General features: G+C 40.5%; 1 protein-coding gene across 1 annotated transcript in view; it reads right to left on the bottom strand.

The window, feature by feature from the left end:
- Positions 1–164: 164 nt before the first annotated feature.
- The window catches only part of LOC128135758 (E3 ubiquitin-protein ligase RBBP6-like), a 29,793-nt gene continuing 6,866 nt past the window's right edge, over positions 165–23,091 (bottom strand). Inside the window, 15 exon segments of the mRNA XM_052774821.1 lie at positions 165–233; positions 3,495–4,233; positions 5,518–5,619; positions 5,950–6,315; positions 7,476–7,533; positions 7,627–7,705; positions 7,786–7,977; positions 8,425–8,528; positions 9,327–9,496; positions 11,512–11,651; positions 12,495–12,591; positions 12,711–12,799; positions 15,198–15,242; positions 20,025–20,061; positions 22,715–22,814. Coding sequence (XP_052630781.1) covers positions 165–233; positions 3,495–4,233; positions 5,518–5,619; positions 5,950–6,315; positions 7,476–7,533; positions 7,627–7,705; positions 7,786–7,977; positions 8,425–8,528; positions 9,327–9,496; positions 11,512–11,651; positions 12,495–12,591; positions 12,711–12,799; positions 15,198–15,242; positions 20,025–20,061; positions 22,715–22,814 — 2,387 coding nt within the window.

Genomic DNA, 23,091 nt, shown 5'->3' with positions numbered 1-23,091 from the left:
AGGGGAAAGCTTTGGATGACAAAGGAGGTCAGGACGTGCTCCAGAAAGAGAAGATCAGCACCAATCCCCTCACCTGATCACAAAGAAATAACTGTAGCTCAACAAAATGCTTAAAAAAACCCCCAAACGCAACCCACAGAACAGCATCCGCCATCAACAGTGTTTCAGTGGCACTTGTAACCGCTGTCGAGCTGCAGGCTGATGGCCCCACTGTCCCTGTCACAGGACTCCGGCTGACAGCAATTACCAAGGTCCTTTTGAAAGACTGCATTGCGTGTCACCTGCTCTGAAGAGGACCTGTTGCTTACCTGTGGCTAGCCTTAGCAGCAGAGCCCTTGGGCTCTCCAGCCCACACTTGCTCACCTTGGATGCAGGAGTGACCAGCTTTCGGCCGCTATTTTAACGGCTGCCTTTGCCGTGCTCCTTTTCTGTCTTCTTTTCTACCACATCAATCAGATCAGGGTGGGCTTCTTGTCATGCCTGAGCTTTTCCAGCTTAAGAGTTGCTGCCTATCACTATGTTGAAACCAGACACATTTAGCCTCAACTGAAGAGGGGAGATGAGGGATATTCGTCCAAGTGTTCTCTGAAGACAGACACAGGGATCTGTGATCATTTCACACATGTGGAACAGGCCACACTTACCTTTAGCAGATGATGGCCAAGCACTATTGTTCCAGAAGGAACATACGAAATTTAGTCACTGAGTCAACATCTGTTTCTTATGTCTGAACAACAGTCAAAGCTTCCTTTGCTCTGTAAGCATGCTGTCCTTCACTGTGGTTAAAACCATCTTAACTGTACTTCACCACCTGAAGTCAAATGCGTTCCAGTATCTACCCTCACCCAGAGAGCCCTGTTCGGATACATCCCTTCACACTACTGTAGGCACTGCATCAACACTTCAGAAATCCCGCCAGAAGACTTCTAAACATGACTGTAGTAAAAACTACCTACTCGGGCCTGAGCGTAACTGCATTCCAGGTGTCTTCAGCTCAAAAAACTTGGAAAAATTAATCATAAGAAACTCCACGTGCAGAGTAAACTAAATTCACAGGAGACTGAAAAATCATCAGTAATGCTGCTATAGCGCTCTGAAAACAGAGGGGAGTTTAACAGAGCACAAGACAGACATCGACTATGGCTTCTTCAGCACAAGGTTGTATAAAAATACACAATTTTGCCTGGTTTGATGGAGCTACTCCAGAAAAAAGTCCAAAATTTTATTCCCACGCAAATTTACTAAGTATTCTGAACCTTGATAATAAAGCATACTTAACACCTTCCAACGGAAGTAAGAATCCCACTTCGCCGAGTCCTAAATTTTCTGTGTTTCATCAGGCCAAAGCATGTTCACAGAGAACGGTCCAAAAGAAATCTTCAGTTTTCAATGGCCTCACCATCACGAGCACAGACTAGGCAAAGGGAGAGTCTGAGGCTGCCTTCAATTCCCATACATCTGGTGTTTACTTTGGTGATACCAGTTCCCTGGACCACACATAGGAAATGCTAGATGAGCACATTTTTAAAGACTGTTACGGTCCTGTGCTTTTTGATTCTGGAAAGTAAAAATTGGAGTGGCTTAATTGGAAAGCCTGCTTTACCTTGCGCAGAAAACACCTGAAGTCCACCAAGAATGCCTTGACATGGAAAGGCACAAACTACAGGAAGTGAAATCCAGTACCGATTCTGGTTTGTTCTTGTTTTAACCGTCAGAAGTACAGGATGCTCCATCTCTAACCCAGTATTTAAAATGTGATAGTCACCCCCACTGAAAAGCAAGATGAATTATTACTATTACTATTTACTGTTTCTGTACTGCTAAATACCCCAGTAACAACACATATAAACAATGACACTTTCTGAACAAAATAGGCTCCGCAAGCAGGAGGCTCTAAAATAAACGCTGCTTTAATTTATCGTACTTCCAAAGAGAACTCTTCTGGGGCAAATCCCATAGCCAAACAGTTGAGGGCTTTCACTGCTGAATTCAGTCTTTAAATTCAGTCATTACCACGATGTTATGCCCTTAATGCACAACGAGAAGTGTTTCTTACCATGCTGGCTTTCTGACAGTTGAGCAACACCCACCACTGCCACCTTTTTTTTTTTTTTTAAATTACGTCTGCCTTACAATTATCAAGCTACTTAATTTTACATTTTCTAGATTTCCTGTCATTGTTCAAAGTAGTTTAAAGCAGAAGCCTGCCTTTCTAGTGGGTTTTCTTCTTCTGCCAAACTCATCTGCTGAACCCCACATTTAATGGAAGGGTGAGCTCTGTATCATGGCACCGCACCACCATATGAAAATACTACTAATAAAGCTTCTATTTAAAGAACACAAACACCTTGGTGATCAGCATTCTTATGAGAGGAAATACAGATTACAGGGCATCCTAAAGTCTATGTGTAAATGTCTGCTGGCAAATGACAGCAGCTTTCCAAACAAACTGGAACAAGGTTGAAATGTGACAGCTTTGTATTGAACGTTATTCTAAAATAGTCAGGACCAGCTGTGAATAGCGGCTCTATGTTTGGGGCCACATACTACCTTTTACAATATAAAACCAAGGCCACTTGGCACATGAAAAAACCGTGCCTCTTGGCAGCACCTCCCCACATTGCATCAGTTCAAAGGATTTAAAGTCCTACCTGTCTTTTCAAAATTAAACCCCTTGATATGCTATTTTTCGTACATGTTAGCTACCAGCAAGCTTTTACTGGTACCTTTTTTCTGTCACTAGTCTCTTCTCTGCTCATGTTCAGCTATCACTGGAAATCTCATCACGTTGGCTAGTTTACTGAAAACTTACTATAACCAAAAAGTGACATAGCAGGGCTGTAATGTATTCTGCAAAGCATTTTGCTGCTGCTATTTTATAACAGGTACCACCTTCTTCTGCCAGGCAATTAAAAAAAAATTCAGCTGTGAAAATTTTTGCAGTATACTCCACCCAAACTAATTAACTAATTAACAAAAATAACATGCCCCAGCAAAACCTTTCATGATACGTGGCCACAACTCACAATTCTGTTCAAAATGTTCACTTTTATAAAGCTCTGATGTAAAAATCAAATAATCAAGCAGCAATATTTTAAGTGCAGCACAGGGTCTTCCATGTCACTATTTGCAACGCTTGAATTCATTTACATTTTAACAAAATTTAATAGAGATGACTTAGGAATTAAGTCATTTTTTTAATATCCCTCATTCTATGTAGTGACAGATTTCACGGTTTGCTTATCTTTATCTTTGCTCTCCTTCGATTTTTCCTTCTTGCGTTTGTGTTTTTGGCTCTTTTCCAATTCCGCTTCGCTTCCAATGTGTTTCTTATGCTTCTTGTGTTTCTTATGCTTCTTGTGCTTCTTATGCTTCTTGTGCTGCTGCTTCTCTTTTTTCTTTTTCTTTTTCTTGCTGTCTTGACTCTCTCCTGAGCTGGCACTGCTGCTGTGGCTTCGAGGCTGACTCTCAGAAGGGCTTTGACTACAGCTAACACTGTGACGGCTTTGACTTCTGCTTGCTTCAGGCTGGTCAACTGCAGCAGGTGCTGCTGTATCCTCTTTCACCTTATCAACAGACTTTTCTTTCGGGTCTTTGGGATTTTTTCCTGCAGCTTCCTCATCTTTTGCAGATACATTACTCTCACTGTCATTTTCCTTGTGGTCTTTCTTTGCCTTTTCCTCCTTCGCTGGTCTGGTTTCTGGGTGATCTTTTGTCACTTTGGGGTGAATTTTCTGTGGGGTACCAAGAACCTTCTCACCCCTTTGAGAGGAAGATGTTTCAACACTGCCTGTCTTTGGCAACTCCTCCTTCACTTTTTTCGCAGGAGGTTCCATTCGAGGAGACTTTTCACAAAATGAAGGAAATCCTTCATTCTCATCTCCTTTTCTTCTCTTCTGGTATTTTTTATGTTTATTTCCTTTGCCATCATCCTGTGGATATTCCACTTCCTTCTCTTTTGATTTTGTAGGATCTTTGATGACATGGCTCGCTCTTCCAGAAGATTTTTCAGGGTAATTTCCAGCTCTATTACCAGGTGACCTTGATCTAGAACAATAGTTACGACTCTTCCCTTTGCCTCTTCTTGGATACAGCCGCGATCACGAGTAGGAATGCAAATGGGAACGACAAAATGATCGAGAGGGGGAGCGAGAGGGGGAAGAATCTGATCTTGACTTGGAGTAGGTATAGAAACTTCTAGAGTAAGATGAAGCACTATAAGGAGGCTTGGACCTTAAAAAAAACACAACACACACACACAAGAAGTTAATTCAAAACAGTCACTCTCCCCAGTTTTTTCCTCCCAAATTTGGTTTGGGGTTTTTTGACTCTCCATACACTTATGTTCTTTCAGCTGCTGACATAATGCTACTGGCAACTGAAGAACTTAATAACATGTAAAAGTTTCTGCTCACAAGACAGAACAGCTGTTGCTTTGTTAGTGGAAAAACATACAGGAAGGGTAAGTCTGTTTCCACTCGCTTCTACCACATGAACTACCATAGCTATTGGCTGATTTAAGGTGGTGTATAGTGGCCTCTACTGCTATGTGAATGCACACATTTTTTCACTACTCTGCAACTACATGCAGTGCAAATCATTTTTGTTGCAGTAAGATGCAAAAAGAGCAAGTCTTAATGGCTACAGTGCAGTATCAAACATCAGGAAAACACGATTTGGCCTGAAGACAGTAAAGCTCAATTTTAAAATGCCAGCTTAGTCTATTTAACTTCACTACTTCTTTGGCAATTTGTACAGGGTGCAAAATACTTGTACTGCAGTCTTACAATCAACACTTCTAGCCCAATGTCCTAGCAAAATCTTGCACATACCTCTAGCTCTAACCAAGGATAGTGACAGCGCTTCAAGAAAAAGTCGTATCTAAACGCTTCTAAGCTCAGCCTCTAGTAATATGACTCAATGTCATTACTCTAGGAAAGATACTGACAGCATTACTAAGAGACAGCTATTCAGGCTCCTGCCCAAGTGATATTGGGGGATAGAAAACATCAGCTACCCTGAGTTTTTTCTTCACAAGTTTTTCTTGGTTTTCATTTAACAATGTCAACAAAATTCTAGTGAAAGCCACCAGTTTGCAGTCCAGCTTAAAATCTCTCCGTGTATCCACAGGAGACAGACAAAAGAGGAAATGCAGACAATTATCTCCTCCGATGTGCTTTGAGGTAATGGTTACAATCAGAATAGGGAGATGCAGAAAATCTGGCTACTACACCTATTCAGTTTCTAGCCTCCTCACGGCTCTCAGGAGGTGAAGGATGTCACTGCAGAGAAGCTTTAGGAAAAGAGACACCTGTTCCTTAACAACTGCTGCCCCATTATAACTACCAGACAACTGTAATCTCTGCCATATCTGAGCTAGTAACCTACATATGAAACTCCTATCCCTGCCAATCCCTTGAATCATCCAATCCATTCAATGAGAGAGAGGTGGAGTGGAACTCCCCCTGATTCTTCCAGACAACCTGCTTCTCCATTACAGACATGTAAACCAGTTACCTGGGAAACGAATGCCTACGCTCCTTTGGAATCTTTTTACATTCCATCAATTCCTTAGCAAAAGCACTTGCAAACTCATCGAGTTTGGACTTTTTCTTTTCCCTGTTAAAATCAGTTTGACCTTTATTACAAAAAGGCACCAACAAACAAAACATGGCCAATATGAGAAAATATAGACTGCATGCAAATGCAAAAGGGGAACATCCTATTTCAGCAAAAACAGTTTAGCATTCCTACAAGTTTTAGGGAAAGTTTTAGAATTACATTTGTCTTGGTTTAGTTTTGCATGTTTACCATCTGCAACAAAAAAGTATATTGGAAAAAACACTGTCATTTTTGCTTGTCAGGTGCACTTGAGTGTAACTGCAGCTCGATATGCGATCAAAATACAAAAATGAAGAACAACGCAGCTTCATTGAGCCAAATACTTACTCCTCCTTAAGACTCCGTTGTTCTCTGTAAAACTCCTCCCTAGAGAAAGGAGATGCTTGTGTCCTTGGGATGGTAATTGAATGAGACATGGGTACTGCTCTTGGAACACAAGCTGATGACGTGTTTGCAGGAGCTGGGGGATATCCTGGAGGGGGGACAGTGCACCCAGCAGATGGAGGCTGACCACGTGGAAACTGAGGAGGAAACGGTGGTGGTGGTACCCCCAGTGGAAGAGGAAGTGCATGGCGTGCTGGAGGATACGAGGGAGCTGGAGGCACAGGCACAAAGACTGGTGTTGGTTCTGGTAGTGCTGGGGCCTGAGTCCTTTGGGTACATTCACTGGGCAGGCGTCCTCGATTTGGACCTCTAAAGAAACCCAAAAACATGTGTCACTGTTTGTGTCTGATTTTGAAGAGGAAAGCGAAGGAAGCGGGAGCATGGTGGCGAGCACTTCTTGTTCTCAACTTAAGCATTTTTCTCCCTGCTTTCCGTTCATTTGAGATTACACTCATTTCTTGATCCTCATACTTGCCTTCCACATCCTCACCCCCAACACTTCCCTCGGTCTTCTCTCCTTGCATTCACCTTTGCAACTGTGGGTGGAGGCTGCCCGTGCTTAACAGAGACTCCCATCTCCCACGTGCCATGTGCGCACCGCTCCTCTGCTACTCCTTGAGACACTTAATATTTCGCACTTCTAACCTTCAAAGTACTGCACAAATATTAACTCATCTTCTCTCAAACTTCTTTTAACCTCTTCCACATACGCTTCCTGTGCTGTTGCCTCATGATGATGTACTTGGCCTGTTCTTGTCCCTGCATTGTTATTTTCTTGCTTACTGAATCTGAGATTTTAAATCATCTGTGGGATGGATCCCGATTTTTGTTTGGATTTCTCTTTAAGATTTTATAAACACAGTGCACCCTTACAGTCTATCTAACATCAAGTATATAAAAAAATGAAGGACTGACTTGGCACAGCAATAACAGATAAAACACATTCTTCTCTTTCCAAGGGAGAGAAAGCAGCTTGGCTATTTGAGATGAGTAAATTGAAGAAACTCAAAATTGTCATAAAATAACAGCCTTGACTTTTCCAATGATTTGCTCAATCAGAATCAACTAAGTTGTTCAAAAAAGAATGCTGGAGGCTGATTTCTATTGGGAAATCAATTTCTTCAGCCTTATACAGCCAGTAAGCAAAAGGGTGGCTTTTCCACCTGATCCTTTAAGTATATTTGATTTTTATATGTACTTATGGTTTCCTCAAAAAGTGTTCATTTTTCAGAGTCCTCTTTTCAATTAGGCACTGGACTTTTATTGTAAATAATCTTACTGGGAGCACATACCCCTTTGTTAAAACCAATTCAAATTAGGCCATTTAAAAATTCATGACCACTTGTGTTCTACACAACTGTCTGTGCACACTTACTTCATTATAAATCAGCTGTTGTAGAATTTATGTGTTACAGCCTCATTTAACAGGTTACAAGTAGTAATACATTGAATTTCTGTAGAATACTTACAGTTCCCAGCCTGGTCTGCCACCTGCTGAGCAAATTGTACTGGCTCTCGCTGGATGACCTTTTGGAGTGGAGAGAGGAAAAAGCAAAAAATCCCATTCAGTTTATCTGAAGATCATTTTTTAAAAGAAATTCTAAAGTTACAGTTCCTTACCAGTGGTAAGTGTTGATTGTCCTTGGGGGCCCAGATGACTTGGTAATGCTGGTTGTCTTAGTACAGGAATCTGACAGCCCTTGTGAATAAATGCAGACAGTTGGAAAATTAGCTCTACTAAAATACAAGAATCGCTGCAAATGTTGAAACAAAGCTTACCTTCTCTTCCAACAAACTGCTGATTGACAGAGACAAATATGTAGAAGGTTCAGCAGCAGTCACCAGAGCAGCAGGAGGTGTAAGAATCACGAGTGGTGGTGGCGGCAGTGGCAGCTGCTGCTGCTGTTGGTGCCAAATCTGCTGACGGTGCCTTTTTCTGTAACCAGCTCTATTTTTGAAGTTGCTCACAGCCTAGAGGCAGAAAAACATTTACAAAAAGGTAATATGAAACTTCAGCAGATATACGAACAAAAGCCTCCACAGAGTAAAATTACTTGTGTGTTTCTGTAAATGCTATCAATCCCAAAAGAAATCAACATGCCGATACATGAACACATCACATTAAACACTGATACTAGTGATTGGTAACTCAGAGTGTCTGTATTTAAAGTACTTCCGTGTTAACACAGAATTTGAAAGCGAGGCAATCACGTTAAACAAAAGCATGACCTGAATTTGCCAGATTGTCTCTAAGGAGTTGTAAGCTTCTGTGATAACAGATAATGTACTTGAAAGGTAAATTTAGCCTTATTCAATTCAACCTTGCTTAAGCAGATGTAAATTAATATTTCCTTCCCTTTCGGCTTTTTACAAATAGCCTATTCTTACAAGCACTTTACGTAAAAGTCATCATGTTACCCGGCGCAGGCACTTGTTGGCCACTAAAGCATCAGGCGAAACACCTGTCTGATGACACTTTGGGCATCTATGTTCCTCAGATTCCAGTAAGGCTGTTCTAATACCTGTGTATAATTAGAATAATCAAAATAGCATTTAGCCAAACTAAGGAAGTTTTGGGGGTTCTAATCAACTATAAAAACACGTATATGATTAACAGGTGAATATGGTCTTGAATTGAGAGCATGAAGCTATAAAGGTTCAATAGCGTAAAAAATTTCTAGTAGGCAGCAAATAACTCTAGAGTTTTGGTATGTCACTGTTGTAACATTTGAAGATGTAGAGTAGGCTGTGTCTTGATCTTTCAGCTAGTCTTTTTCCCACTATATAGTACAGTGAGAAGTCCCCACCCTCAAGGTTAATGAATAAAACTTGTCTCAAAAAAACGAATAGTACGTTCAAAAAACCATTAGTAGGTTCGAGTTCTGAAGGTTTTAACCAACTCTCCCGTGGAGAAAAATGTGGATTAAATGCCTCTAACTAACTATCCGTTTGTTGCAGACCACCGTAAGTCACCAGAGTTGGCTATATAGTTTTGTATGAGAGAAAGGGCTGTGGGCAAACTAAATGCATTCAATATCCAATACTGCAATCACCTGCACAACCAGCCACTCCTCTCATACTCATCCTTCCGCATGTAAATTTAACTAAAAAGCTATTTATTTATTTATTTATTTATTTATTTAACTATTAAAGCTCTGTGGCTTTTTTTCCCCTTTATACGAGAAGAGCCCTTTCCTATTCAGGGTATACTTAAGTATAAAATAGAACTGGTAACAAAGTAATTTCGCTATCTCCTCTTTCTGCTTTCAGAAGAGCAGATGTGCTGTTTTGAATTAACAAACATGGGAGTTCAGACTTACATTCATCACAATAACTGTTTCCACAGCAGGGAATAATAGCTGCATCAGTCATTATCTCCTTACAAATGAGACATAAAATCTCATCTGGAATAGGATCATCTGAGGAGGAAGAGGATGGCTCCTCTGGTAAAAAGGGAGGCTTTTCCTTCTTTCTTCTAGTATAAGCTTCCCTGGAGGAGGGGTGGCAAGGAAAAAGAAACAAATTAAAGATGGGTAAAGGAAAACTTTTCCAAGCTTTGGATATTATCAAAAGAAGACAGGAGATGGAATTCTTCTCACTCCACATTAGCCTTCTAAAACATAGGCATTTAGTTGAAACTACTTTTCTATAGCCACCACACTAGAATAGGGAGGGGGGAACAATGTTCCTGCTGCAGAGCTCTCCCATTCAGTGGATCAACAAAGAAATTAGCTCAGATGAGAAAAATCATTTCTTGACAGCTAGAAATCAGGTGAAATGAGTCCCACCTCTCCTTTGCCAGAGGGTAAATGTAAATTTCAGGCTCAGGGTAAACTTAGTCTGCCAGTAATTACATTTTATAAATGGAAGAAGTCCATGTTGCAGCTTCTACAAAAGGAGATCCACGACAGAAACCCAAAAGTGCTACCAAGCGCATTTTAAAACAGCCACTCTTGTCAGCACACAGCAGTATTTTCTTAGTTCATAGCAACAGGAAATCTGCAGCCTGTTTCACCCATAAGATCTACTAAAACTCAGAGGGAGGAAATCTCAGTCCAACAGCTATTTGTTAAACTTTGCAAGAAGCCTTTGAAACACAAAGCAGAAGCAAAACGAGCTTTCAAAGAGAACGACTCCCGCTGTAACCACTATGGAAATCTTTTGCAGAAATACAGGTTCTTAGCATATCACAAGTTTAACCAAGTTCCAGGGGCATGAACAGTAGGACCACCCTATTTTAACATTAGAAAGCATCACAGATTTTAAGGTTAAGATACAATGACAATGCTTCCTCCCTCCTCATTACAGATGCAGGTCAACCTCGTTGCATTGCCACTCAGATGTTGTGGTGGGTTGACCCTGGCTGGACGCCAGGTGCCCACCAAAGCCATTCTATCACTCCCCCTCCTCAGCTGGACAGGGGAGAGAAAATATAACAAAGAGCTTGTGCATTGAGATAAGGACAGGAGAGATCACTCACCAATTACCATCACGGGCAAAACAGACTCAGCTTGGGGAAAATTAACTCAATTTATTACAAATCAACCAGAGCAGGGCAATGAGAAATAAAACCAAATCTCAGAACATCTTCCCTCCACCCCTCCCTTCTTCCCAGGCACAGCTTTACTCCCGAATTCTCTACCTACCGTCCCCCCCAGCGGCACCGGGGGATGGGGAATGGGGTTTACGGTCAGTTCATCACACGTTGTCTCTGCCGCTCCTTCCTCCTCAGGGGGAGGACTCCTCACTCTTCCCCTACTCCAGTGCAGGGTCCCTCCCACGGGAGACAGTTCTCCATGAACTTCTCCAGCGTGGGTCCTTCCCATGGGCTGCAGTCCTTCAGGAGCACACTGCTCCAGCGTGGGTCCCCCACAGGGTCACAAGTTCTGTCAGCGAGCCTGCTCCAGCATGGGTTCCTCTCTCCACGGGGCCACAGGTCCTGCCAGGAGCCTGCTCCAGCGCGGGGTTCCCACGGGGTCACAGCCTCCTTCGGGAACCCACCTGCTCCGGCGTGGGGTCCTCCCCGGGCTGCAGGTGGATATCTGCTCCACCGTGGACCTCCATGGGCTGCAGGGGGACAGCCTGCCTCACCATGGTCTTCCCCACGGGCTGCAGGGGAATCTCTGCTCTGGCGCCTGGAGCACCTCCTCCCCTCCTTCTTCACTGGCCTTGGTGTCTGCAGGGTTGTTTCTCTCACATGTTCTCACTCCTCTCTCCAGCTGCCGTTTTCCCTCTCTCCCAACATTTTTTCCCTTCTTAAAAATGTTATCACAGAGGCGTTACCACTATCGCTTATTGGCTCGGCCTTGGCCGGCAGCGGGTCCATCTTAGAGCCGGCTGGTATGGGCTCTCTCGAACACAGGGGAAGCTTCCAGCAGCTTCTTACAGAAGCCACCCCTGTAACCCCCCCCGCTACCAAAACCTTGCCAGACAAAGCCAATACAGACATTTACGCATGGTTTCTCTCGTTCACTTTTTGGTCGGTCCAATGAATTCCATACTTACACATTAAGACACAGTATTGCGTATTTTCCAGTTTTTGTCAGCATAACACCCTTCGTATTGGGATCTTTCACCTCCACCAAGAAACTCCTTGGAATTCCTGTGCTCTTTTTCATTCTGGGAACAGACCCAAAACTTTCGTCCTGTTGAGACAAGAAATGCAGACATACCGCATCTTAAGACCCACACTTAAAATGACATTTCAATGATTATTTTAAGCAGCAAAAGCCTTTAATCCTCTCCTTTTACCTAGCGTAAGGGTCGCTTGACTAAAATACTTCTTTTCTTAAATGAATACAGCCAGGATGTTCCAAAGGCTTGAGCAGTGTTTTGAACTCGGTCGACATTCTTTGGCTTAACTTCAGGTTCCTTAAGGGTGAAACAGCCCTTAGCTCACCATCCGCTCAGAGAAGAGACACAAACCCGCTCCTCCTCCTCCAAAGGGCAATTCAGAGGGAGAGCTTAATTCAGTGCTCCGAATCACTCACTGGGGAAACTTACGTTCACCGTATCTATATGAAGGTGGAGTTCATACCTCATGCATATACATTCAGTGACTAACTTTAAATGGCATGAAGACACAACCAGAGGCTTGTCTAATTAAAACACACAAATGTTCAGTAGATGGGGTCAACAGAAACATCTTCTTTTTAGACGAAATACTAAAAACTATGAACTGTCATTAAAAAGAGTTAAAACCAGAAAAATTTCCAATGACATTGAAATGTACAAAAACACGCATGAAAGTTCACAGAGAAAGATCTATGGACACATTTCATGTCCATGACCTAGAAAAAAGAAAATTTTACATTTCTAATTCCAGGTTTCCCTCGAATTCTGAAAGGCTTTGCAACGTGGCCATATAACCTCTGTATTTCACCCCAAGAGAAACAATTCTTCACGTCAGCATTCATGTACTTGTTACCTAACTGCCAGGGTAAAACAATTAAAAACTAAGTAACACCAGAAGTCCCCCACAATCTTACCCCATTTGTTGGGCAGTTCTTTATATAGTGGCCAGGTTTTCTGCAACGATGGCAAGTATATGATGATGGAGGTGGACCCAAGGGTTTCTTCATGTAACTACAAGTTTTGGGGGAATAAAAGAACAAGGTATGCATGTGTCTCTCTTGTTAAACCAAACACCTCTACAGTTTTGTCCATAATCTTCAAAGAACAGATTTGACATTATCAACACTTACTTGACTGGATCATATTCATGGCAGGACTGGGTCATCATAGCTTTTAGTTTATCTTCTTCAGAAGCACTGGCTTCAGCCAGATTGGCAGTCTGTTTAACAGGCAATTATTTGACACGCACATTAGAAACACGTTTAAGCCCACACAGCCAAAGACAACACCGCTCACCCAGTCCTGTAAAGAGCAGCACAACACTACCTGAGGTTGCATGAAAACAGCTGCTTATAGAAAATACCATTGTCCTGAAGATGTTCTGGGGAGCCCTTACACCATTATTACATGGTGTTTGTGTGCGTGTTAACCTACTTGACAAGAGCATTCTTGGGCACTCAAAACCTTAGGCTCTGTTTGTACCTTACAGAAAGACTTGCGTAATCAATCCAATTGTCTTCCAAGTGGACTGAAGCTATATGTAGACAACATTACACGATCCAGTATATTTAAGGCGTTTTTTAAGCTCCAGCCTATTTGAAGAAGACATCCACTTTACATTTAATTGAGAAAGATGCATGCAAGTATCCTTCTTTACATTTTGCAGCATTAAAGGGACACACAAGAGTCAGGGAAGTTGTTTTTGCTTGCTGAAATGCAGCTTCTGACACAGAAGCATTAAAGGGAAGCAAGCTTTTTATAATCCCTCAGCAAGACAAAAGATTCTTGTCACTACAAATTTGACCATCATGTGCTGTGGGCAGTCCACACTGCATGTTTCCCCCTCTACTAACTTCTTCATATTAAGTGATTTAACTACAGTAAGCACAACCTGCAGTTTCTTCCAGTTGACTGTGTCCTTTTAACATACAAATTGTAATATCAACCTTATGCAGAACTAGATCTTTCAAATTATTGCAGCCAGCTGTTTTTTTAAAGTAGTATTTGTTCCAATGTTTTTATTTCACACTAGTCCAGATCCAAGCAGGGTCTAAGGGAGAGGCTGTAAATGATGTGGACCTTCAAGCACCTAGCATTCAGATCAACCACTCATGGTTTTGTTTTTATATGCATTCATTCACAAAAGCAACCAACTAGTTTCAACATTCTATTAAATGGATGTTTCGTAGACACCGGGTTTTTTTCAACAGTAACATAATCCAGATCAACACCTATGAAATCATTTCCATTAACATTTACAGAAAAATTTACAGATACTTGACTACTTTCTTTAAACCCAAACAGTTTACAAAACACATCCAAAACCCACAACACATTAGTAGGAATAGACCAAAATTCAAATATGGCATTTCTCACGTAGTAATAATAAACCCGAAAACTCTTAACACATCGCCTCCGTGCCAAGCCAGTCTGCACTAAAGAGGTTAGAGTAAGTGACAGGTTTGAGCTGCTTTACATTATGTTCCTGTATTTTTCTGAAATACTGAAATTTTCTCAAAAGGTTAAATGTGTACACCACAAGGACGTTTCTTCACATTTTAGCGTAAAATTTGGCATAAGTTTACAGAACCAAGGACACGTTTAGGGACAGCACTAATGGAGACCAAGTTCTTTTGGTGGCTACCTTCCAAACATTTCTTTTTTTTTTTTTTTTTCCCCAAATGCACACAATTTAATTTCTTCGGTGAGAGGGGAAAGAAGTGACCAGTGTGAAGAGATTCCTCTTTCTTGGAAATGAACTCCAACCTTCCTTTTCAGAAGAAGGAACTAGCTCCTCTGCATTAGGCCCTGCCCTCTCTAAGCTTTGTAACTTTAAAGACTAGTTATTTCATTGGCTAGCACTATGCCTTTTCACAAAGTGCAGCCAGTAGTGCTTTCCCAGAGGAAGGTACACATTGTTGAGCAAAAAATGCAAGCAGTTCCATAGCAAAACATGGCATTACAACAGTTCCAGAAGGTCACATCTGCTAATATGCCACACATACACATTGGTATATTCCTATAAACAATCAGGTACATTTTCACACTTTACACAGTCTGCATTCAAACAAATTAGATGATGTTGTCCACTAGCTATATACTAGTATTTATGAAACTGTGCAGCATTAAAAGAATGGATCTGTAACTTTAATGACTAGAAATTCAAAAACAGCCATGCAATTGTCCGTGTTAGAGAAACGATTCTCTTTTGGCTGTTGCACACTCCCCCCTCCAAATGTCCGTAACTTACAGCCAATTAAATTCTTCTGTAAAAACTGTTAGTTTCCAATGCAAAATTAATGAAACATATGAGAAATGGTAAACAGCTTCTGAAGTGCTACTTCTTTGTGTCTGGAACATGAATAATAGTGCAACATTACGTTGAGGCTGATAAGGTACTCCCCTTCTATCTTCCCAAAGTGGGAACTACTCTTTACAGGGTAGTACCAAAATAGACACACATTTTAAAGTTAAAATTAATACTTTAAATTAATAAAAATTAAATTAAAGTTTTGTCTCCATTACAACAGTTATCCAGCTACAGATCACAGTATAAGATTTTAAAAAACAAAGCAAACACCTTTTTTTTAAAGAATTTGACAAGAATATATATATACCTTAGCAAGGTGGGCCACAGAAAGAGATGCAGGAGAGTCATCTATCTGTTCACAAAAAATTAAACACATATTCAAGTTCTACAGTCAAAACATAGCAATAGTTAACATCTACTGTAGTCTGAGAGTCTGCACTATATCCTCTGAGTGTCACTGACAGGGGCACTGCCAACCCCGTGTAATTTGTGTTTGCTCAAAGTCCAAACCTATGGCACCTTCAGAGTGCCTGTGTGGTTAATGAGAAGAAACTAAAATAGCCAAACCCGCACGACATCAACTTACTGCTCCACAATATCTCAGAGACGGACCCTTGTCAAATGCTCACATCTGTCAATTTTCAGCTAAAAAGGATTTCAGTTTATTTGAGAAGGAAGCATCACTACAGGAAACTTATTTGCATTGTAGCTTGTAAAGTAATCAGTTAACATCTCATCACTTATAAATGCACACAGTTATGCTTTTATGAAGGCAGTAGCTGCCTGGCAAAATCAAGCACAGGCATATCAGCCCTCAACCATGAACTCTGCCCCTCCCGTCACTAAGTTTAAAAATGCCAAACTCACCATACCCCACAACACCCAAATAAAACCACCAATCCAGAACATCAGCCATACAAGTACACCACCACTTTGTCTAGAAAAAAACAGACTGCTCAAATTAGTGAAATAAAGGTGTTTACCATGACAGAGCAGCCTACAAAAACAGAGAATACTGATGTCTTGTATTTTATTAGACCACAGGCCATACTATCCAAATTAGTTTGGGAAGTGTGAGAATTTAATATTATGCTCCTTACTATCAGAGCAAAACCAATTTTTAATGATGATGAAAACATGGAGTCAGAGCACAGTCCTGTAATTTTTTTCTCCACTGCAACCACACTCCTCCCTCCCACCTACCTCCTGGAACACCCTGCAGGAGTGAAGCCCTCAGGCCACTAGTTTGTAATACGCTGCAGCGTTTATTGAGGACTAATAGTGAAATGCTGTTTTTCCACAAGTAAACAGCGTAACACTTTTAGCTTGTTCCTCTTCCAGAATATGGAATTATATTATGCCACAAGCAGCAGTTAAGCTTACACTAGCAAAACATTATCAGAAAGACACCTGAATCACTGCTTATTAGGTCTTCAGTTGTTCAAAAATGTAGAAGAAAGTGTCACAGCGTAAACGGAACAGCTCTCCTCAAGATGTCACTAAATGGATCAGAGGAGAGATTAAAACCCTTCCTTGGAAAAAAGCCCTTGTCCTTTATTACCCAATGTAGTGGAAGAATTCAAGGGAGCAGTTTTAGCAGACTCTGGGGACAAAATATTTACATGCAGAAGATGATTCGTCACTCCAGTTAGTCATGTCTTCTCTAGATGTTTAGGAAAGCACAGACAGCGTTACTCTAACACTAACTAAAAAAGTCTTGAAAACGTGCCTTTGGAGAGGAGCACCCAGATCTGGAACAAGAGACCTTCTTTCCACTGCAAATCTTACCAGAAGATTCAACTTTCCTTCCCTTCACAACATTTGGTACCCACTTCTGTCAAAACGGAAGTCTGATCAAGTATTTTGAAGCTTCATGCTCCACATGCCACCCTTCTTCACATGTGGAAAAACAGGCCTATGTTCTCTCATGGCAGGCACAACCACTATCACTTTGTGGGTTTTCAGAAGCAAACAAGGAATTAGGAAAGCTCTCTATTGGAGTCTGGCATTAAACAGTCTAGTATTGACCAGTAACTGAAACATAACAGTTAATAAACTATTAATTAGTTCTTGTATTTTTTTAGGAAGCAGTTATTATATGGCCTGCAGGCAACAGTCTAATTTCTTAAAGGAGATGAAAGCACTCCTTTCTATGAACAGTTACCAAAACCAGCAAATAGAAAATTAATGTACTATTTAGTACATTTGCCCAATGACCATCTTCCAATGATCCTACATTCTTGTGTCTTTGGTTTTTTCCTTTAAATTTCTACTGAAGTATTTCCTGCCAGTCCCTCCAATCGGTCAAGTAGAAACAACACCTCCATGAAACTTGTATACAACCCCAAGGTAATACCGCAGAAGAATTGGGGAAAAAAACCCAAACCAAAAAAACCCCAAAAGTAACCAAACAAAGAAAACCCTCAAAAAACCAGAATCAACAGTCAATGTATTAACTCCCATTTCAAACAGAAGACTAAACAGAAACTCACATAAAGCAAGTGGGAAAGGGGACAGAAAATAGGAGGAAAAGGCTAATCTCACTGCTGGAGTGCTGCATTTAAATCACAGTGGTTTCCTAAAACCCAATAGCTTGGTTAAACTCAAAATTCAGCCAGGAAGGATCACAGCTGTGCTTGACGGTGCTAAAATAATGCGCATGACTCTCTGCATTTCTGCAGCCTCTGAGGACTAATCCCAACTAGAGATCCTTGCAGTTACTGAAATAAGAATACAAAACCAAATAGGATCCACTTTCTTGATTTGGCCGTAGTAACAGTAGGACAGCAGCACAGATTTGGAAGTGTAGAATGACACCTAACATAAGAGCAAGACAATTAAGAAATATTCAAAGTATAAGTTTTTGTGCATCCTTTTTAAAAAAAAATCTGAACTGATTTTAACATTGCTGCTTTACTGTTCAACAATAATTGGCAAGCCTTCCCAGTGATTTATTCAGACCACACTAAGATCCAGGTTTTGCTTTGAAATACATGCAGAAAGATGTTTATTTAAAATAACAAAACAAAAAACCCACACACACACTTTAGACCAAGACCTGAGTTAGCTTTAAGAAGAAAGCTAACTGTGCCTCCAACACTAGAAGCACCTGAGGCTGCAGTGCTTTTACTCTGTGTGTGTGTGTGTGAGAGAGGACTTGTAAAGAGAGATGCAAGGCTTCCACCCTCCCTGTGGCTACCCACAACCCACATCATGTACACTCAAAGCAAACAAGAAGGGAACAGTTTTGCTTTGTCTTCCTTTTAATTAGTTCTAACTAACACTAAGTCTTCCCTCCCACTCCAGGATTTTTCCTTTTTAAAAAAAATTTTTTTTTGAGACATCTATGTGAGCTTATGGTAAGATGCTACTTAGAAATGTAATACAAAGACGCCAGGGAACACACGAGGCTGAAAGAATATCAACCTTATTTATGAAGATGTGATTTGTGTTTATACACAAGCTAGTAAACAAAGAGAAAAATAACTCTTTCCAAGAAATAAACACCCATCTCAATTAGATCAAATACTATAAATGTGGTTTACATAAATGCATTACATTAACTACTAGGGTCACTGGGCTCACAATGAGAGGCATTCATGTCCAAAAAGGAATTTGAGCCAATCAGTGATAGAATTATGAATGTCAGATTTTGACTTGGTGTTTTTACACCAACATACAAGAAGCTTTCCATTTTAAGTTCATTGTATACCATTCCACGAGAATCAGAGGCTGTATTCTTCACAGAACACAACCCCAGAGTTCATGAATTTCTAGATTAAGTTACCCAAACAGCTGATCAAGTGATCAGATCCAATGATCCAGGGTTAGTGCAAAGCCTCACACCATTCTAGTGAAGAAAAAGCACTTATACTTAAAGGTGAAAAATAAACCCCAACAAATAGGAATTTTTACATTATAAGGGCTATTTTGAAAAGCACAGTTACACCTAGCCTTTGACCCAAGTCGCAAATCCAGATCTAGACCATTACCAGTTAGGTATTTCCTTGTGTGAATTATCTCTAGTTTAGCAGCCGAATGACAGTGTTTTCTAACCTGAAGAAAAATGCTGCCCCTTTTCCAAATGGAAATTCAGAGTGGGGGTATACTAAAGAAAGGCTTAACCTTTGGGAAATCAAAGCAGCATCTAACCCCGAAGCCACCCAGATCCAAAAAAGTACTGCAGGCAGAAGTTCAGAAAAATGACAGGGATTTTACCCACAAATACACCAGGCTCTAACCTTGTGCCAAAACCTGTACACTGGGTTTTAGACATTTTCATTTGCAGACAAACTATTAAACTAAACTGCTTCATCAGATAGAGTGGAAAGATGAAACGCAGAACTTCAGAATACCACTTTGTGTAGCAACCATATTTAAATTCATGGCAATCTCTCAAAGACATACATGTACTCAGAGGGGCCCAAATAATTCTACACTTCAATTACACACTTTTAGGAACAAATACCCAAGCATTTAAGGACATGAAAAGGAAACATTTAGCTGCACATGACTGTCCTCAAAACGTATGGGATGTGTTGGTTTGGGTATTTGTTTGAACCCCCAGGTCAAAAGTAAGAAACAGTACCAAGTTTAAGCACAGTGGTTTCTCAGTGGGTTTTGATAACATTTTCAAAATCCATTAGGCAAAAAGAGTATTTAAAAAAAAATGCTAAGTGATATAATGTGGAAATGGCAGAAAATTCACTCCAAACAATTTGGATTCCAAGAAACATAAAGCACAAAACAACCTGTACAAACATATGCATTACTAGCTATACACAGATGTAGAACAGGGCACCATGTTCAGTTGTGCAAACCTCGGACCTACATGATCTAAAAGCGATCATACATTACCTGTACAACACAAAGTCATACAGGAAATATTCTAGCATATTCAATATGAAATGCAATGCATCACTAGGCACAAATACCAATATTCACATTAGGACTGTGCAAATGATGGCATTACCCAGTTTTTCCTATGCTGAATCAAAGACATTGTCTTTACAACATACACCAGGTTTTACTGGAATATATAGTTAGTTAATGTCTGGAAAATTAATACAAGGCTACGTTGTTTAGAATTAAGTGCAGTGTGTAGAAAAAAGTGTGAGATTGTGTTTTTACATACTGCTTTTGATGTTCCACTCACTGGCTCGGTACGACTTCTGGAAGAAGAAATAAAGGTGATCAGAATTTCAGGTAAAGCACTTGTACCCAGCATAAAGCAGTGACAACAGATTATAAAACCTGAACATCAAAACATTATGTTCTGATAGTCTAGGGAATGTGGAAATTTATTCATATACCTAAACTGTTCTCTCTTGGTACATTCAGTGCAACTAAAAAAAAACCCAAATCCCGTTCCTACTTTGTCACAAATTAAGATGTACAGATATAGAACACAATAGTGCAAGAGGAAGTCCTCAGGTATTTTGTCTCTGCTGCGTAAGTATCAAAAAGATGAAGTCTGTGTTACAGCTTGGTGTTCTTAAATATTATCAACTATCAAAATACAAAGGCAACTTTAACCAATCTGTACATATCTAGTATTACAAATGGGTACCAGATACAGTAATTTCCAAGAAAGAACACTGACGTTCTAGACACTTTGAAGTGCAAGTTTACTTCAGAGAAAACAGTCGGTCATCTGACAAAGAAATAACAAAAATGGCAGCAGCATAGGCTTTAGAACAGAGTTTCTTTGTGAAAGCCCAAGCACTGTATTCAGATAGCTACTACATTTAGCCATGGAAGTGCCAAAATACTAAATGTGTTACACATGCAATATTGACTAAAAATAGTAGTAGAAATGTCACCTGAAAGCAGTTTCTAGGGTTTGGTGTGATTTAGGAGCCCTGTGACAAAAAAGAAAAGGTCTTACTTGCCAGAAGTTGCTTGAAGGTAATCTTGAAAAGGCTACAATCTTTTTGGCAATAGTCATTACATTTGAAAACTTGCTGAGATTCCACACACTTATTGATCTGTATCTGCATGCTACTCATCATGAATCAGATGTGCAGCCCTTGATCTAGTTAACAAACAATTCCTACGTCATCCAAAGTGTCCCATGAGCAGAGACAATTCAAAGGCTGCTGTGGAATTTATGTACAAATAGAAAGGCTCAGGCTTCCTGCCACTACTAGAATACCACCAGGCTCGCAAGTACAGCCACGTACCTCCTGAAGATGAGGAAGTACAGGGAAATACTTTAGATTACCACACAATGGTTTCTTCACCCATTTACCTTGAAGAACATACAACAAGGTGAGTAACGCATTTTTGAAGGCCTCTCCACCATTATAGCATACATTCCTCGTTCCCAAACATTAACCACTCTACCAAGTTGTTTCTGCAATGTTTCCAGCTGACAGAATAGAAAGCTCATCTGCCTGGTTCATTTTCAACGCTACAACAGCAGTGCCATTCTTTCCTTATCCCCACTTACAGGTCTTTGTTTGATCTTTGATGCTAGCAGCATCTCTCCTCTCATTTCAGGGCAGTATTATGATACCAGGAGAGAGCGCCAGCCAACCAGAAACGGAGGATGCATTGACAGGGCGGCACTAAGCACACATATTTAAATTAACCCCCAAAACAAGGCCATGGTTATAAGCACAACACTGTGGCGTCCTGAATGCCTAGGTAGTGCCTGAAAGCACTGCAACAACTACTGAAGTAATATGCCCAAAGTTTACATGCAGAGTCACATCAATTCAGGGTTTTTTGCTCGCAAATGCTTCACAGGTACCAGGATGCTGCTGTACTGTTTTTTCGAGACACACAGTAACTCATCAGTCTACTGTATTGACTGAGAACCAACATGAGAAAGACATGGCAAAACCACAAGCTAATAATAACGACTAATTGTGGGGGAGAGGCGTCTCTTTAAGAAGGCTGGAAAACATGAATGTTCAAACAATGCTAATGTAGCTGAATACATACATGACAGCAATAATCCTGTAGTCAGCATTGCATTTGGATAGCTGTAAGTTTAACCAATACATCCGATTCTCTGTCCTCCATAAATCTTAGGAATATAGATTGAAAACCTGGAGCACTGATATCAACTTAGGGTAAAAACAGACTTAGATAACTAGTAACACTTGGTAACGTGCTGAACTGCTTACTGAGTTTCAAGTTTGGAAAGGGTTAACTATTCCTTTGTTGTACTCGCTCAAAAGGTGATACACTTTAGGATAGTGTTCTTTTTCTCTTGCCTGAAGTGGACATTGTCTTTAGGAAACTAATAGGAATCACTTATGAATGGAACTTCTGGTTTGCATGGTTTGCCAGCTGGCAACCCTTGGTCTTTCCTCTGTGCCTAGTATGCAAAACACCCAGATTTGGGGCGTAAGAATACCTGCCATATCCCACCCTGCCTCCCCAAATGCAAGAAATTGCCAGTGTTTGACTATCAGACTCTTCTGAGGTGGGAACAAATTATAAGTTTACACAAGAATGCCTATCTGTCTTTACTATAAAAGCAATAAAATCAAACACATAAAAGAAGGAATCTCTCCACGCAGAGGAAATGGGATCTACAACTTGGCTCTCAGAAGAATCAACCCCAAGAACAAACCCAATGGAATCATCTTAAAAGCTACCATTGTTACAGTTTGAACCCCATCTCCCAGCAGGACAAAACATGTAAGTCTACTTGGGGACAGATACATTAAAATCTAGCCCATGACAACAAAAATTAACAGCAGCTTTAACAAGAAAGATACAATCTGAATGTCTCTTGTAAACTAATATCAATTTAAAAAGTTAATCCGCTGAAACCCCTAACCAAGAATACAATGCTTTATGGATACTTACATAACACAGGTTTTGCTGGTGACTTTAACTCCTCCAGCGGGGATTCTTCTAACAATTACCGATGAGTTCTTAGGAATCAGGGCATTACCATCTGTGTATTCTGAAAACAACATCAATACAGAAAAAGAATTTGCCAGTTTACGAGAACGTATATCAATACATAATTACACAACATTTCCGAGAATCCCTTTATGGATAGAAAAGCAAAATTTGATATGTAACGTTGCGCTTTGATCGTCCCAACACACTGAAAGTACATTTCAAGAAATTGTCAGGTTTGATAATCAAACACAAGCAGCACAATCTTTTTCATGTTTTTAAAATGGCTGGAATGCCAACAGCAAAATGGTCTCAAAGGTCACTGAAGCGGAGTCTGC

This window comes from Harpia harpyja, chromosome 24 (assembly GCF_026419915.1).
Source record: "Harpia harpyja isolate bHarHar1 chromosome 24, bHarHar1 primary haplotype, whole genome shotgun sequence".
NCBI lineage: Eukaryota > Metazoa > Chordata > Aves > Accipitriformes > Accipitridae > Harpia > Harpia harpyja.
This window is presented reverse-complemented; position numbering and strand designations above follow the sequence as displayed.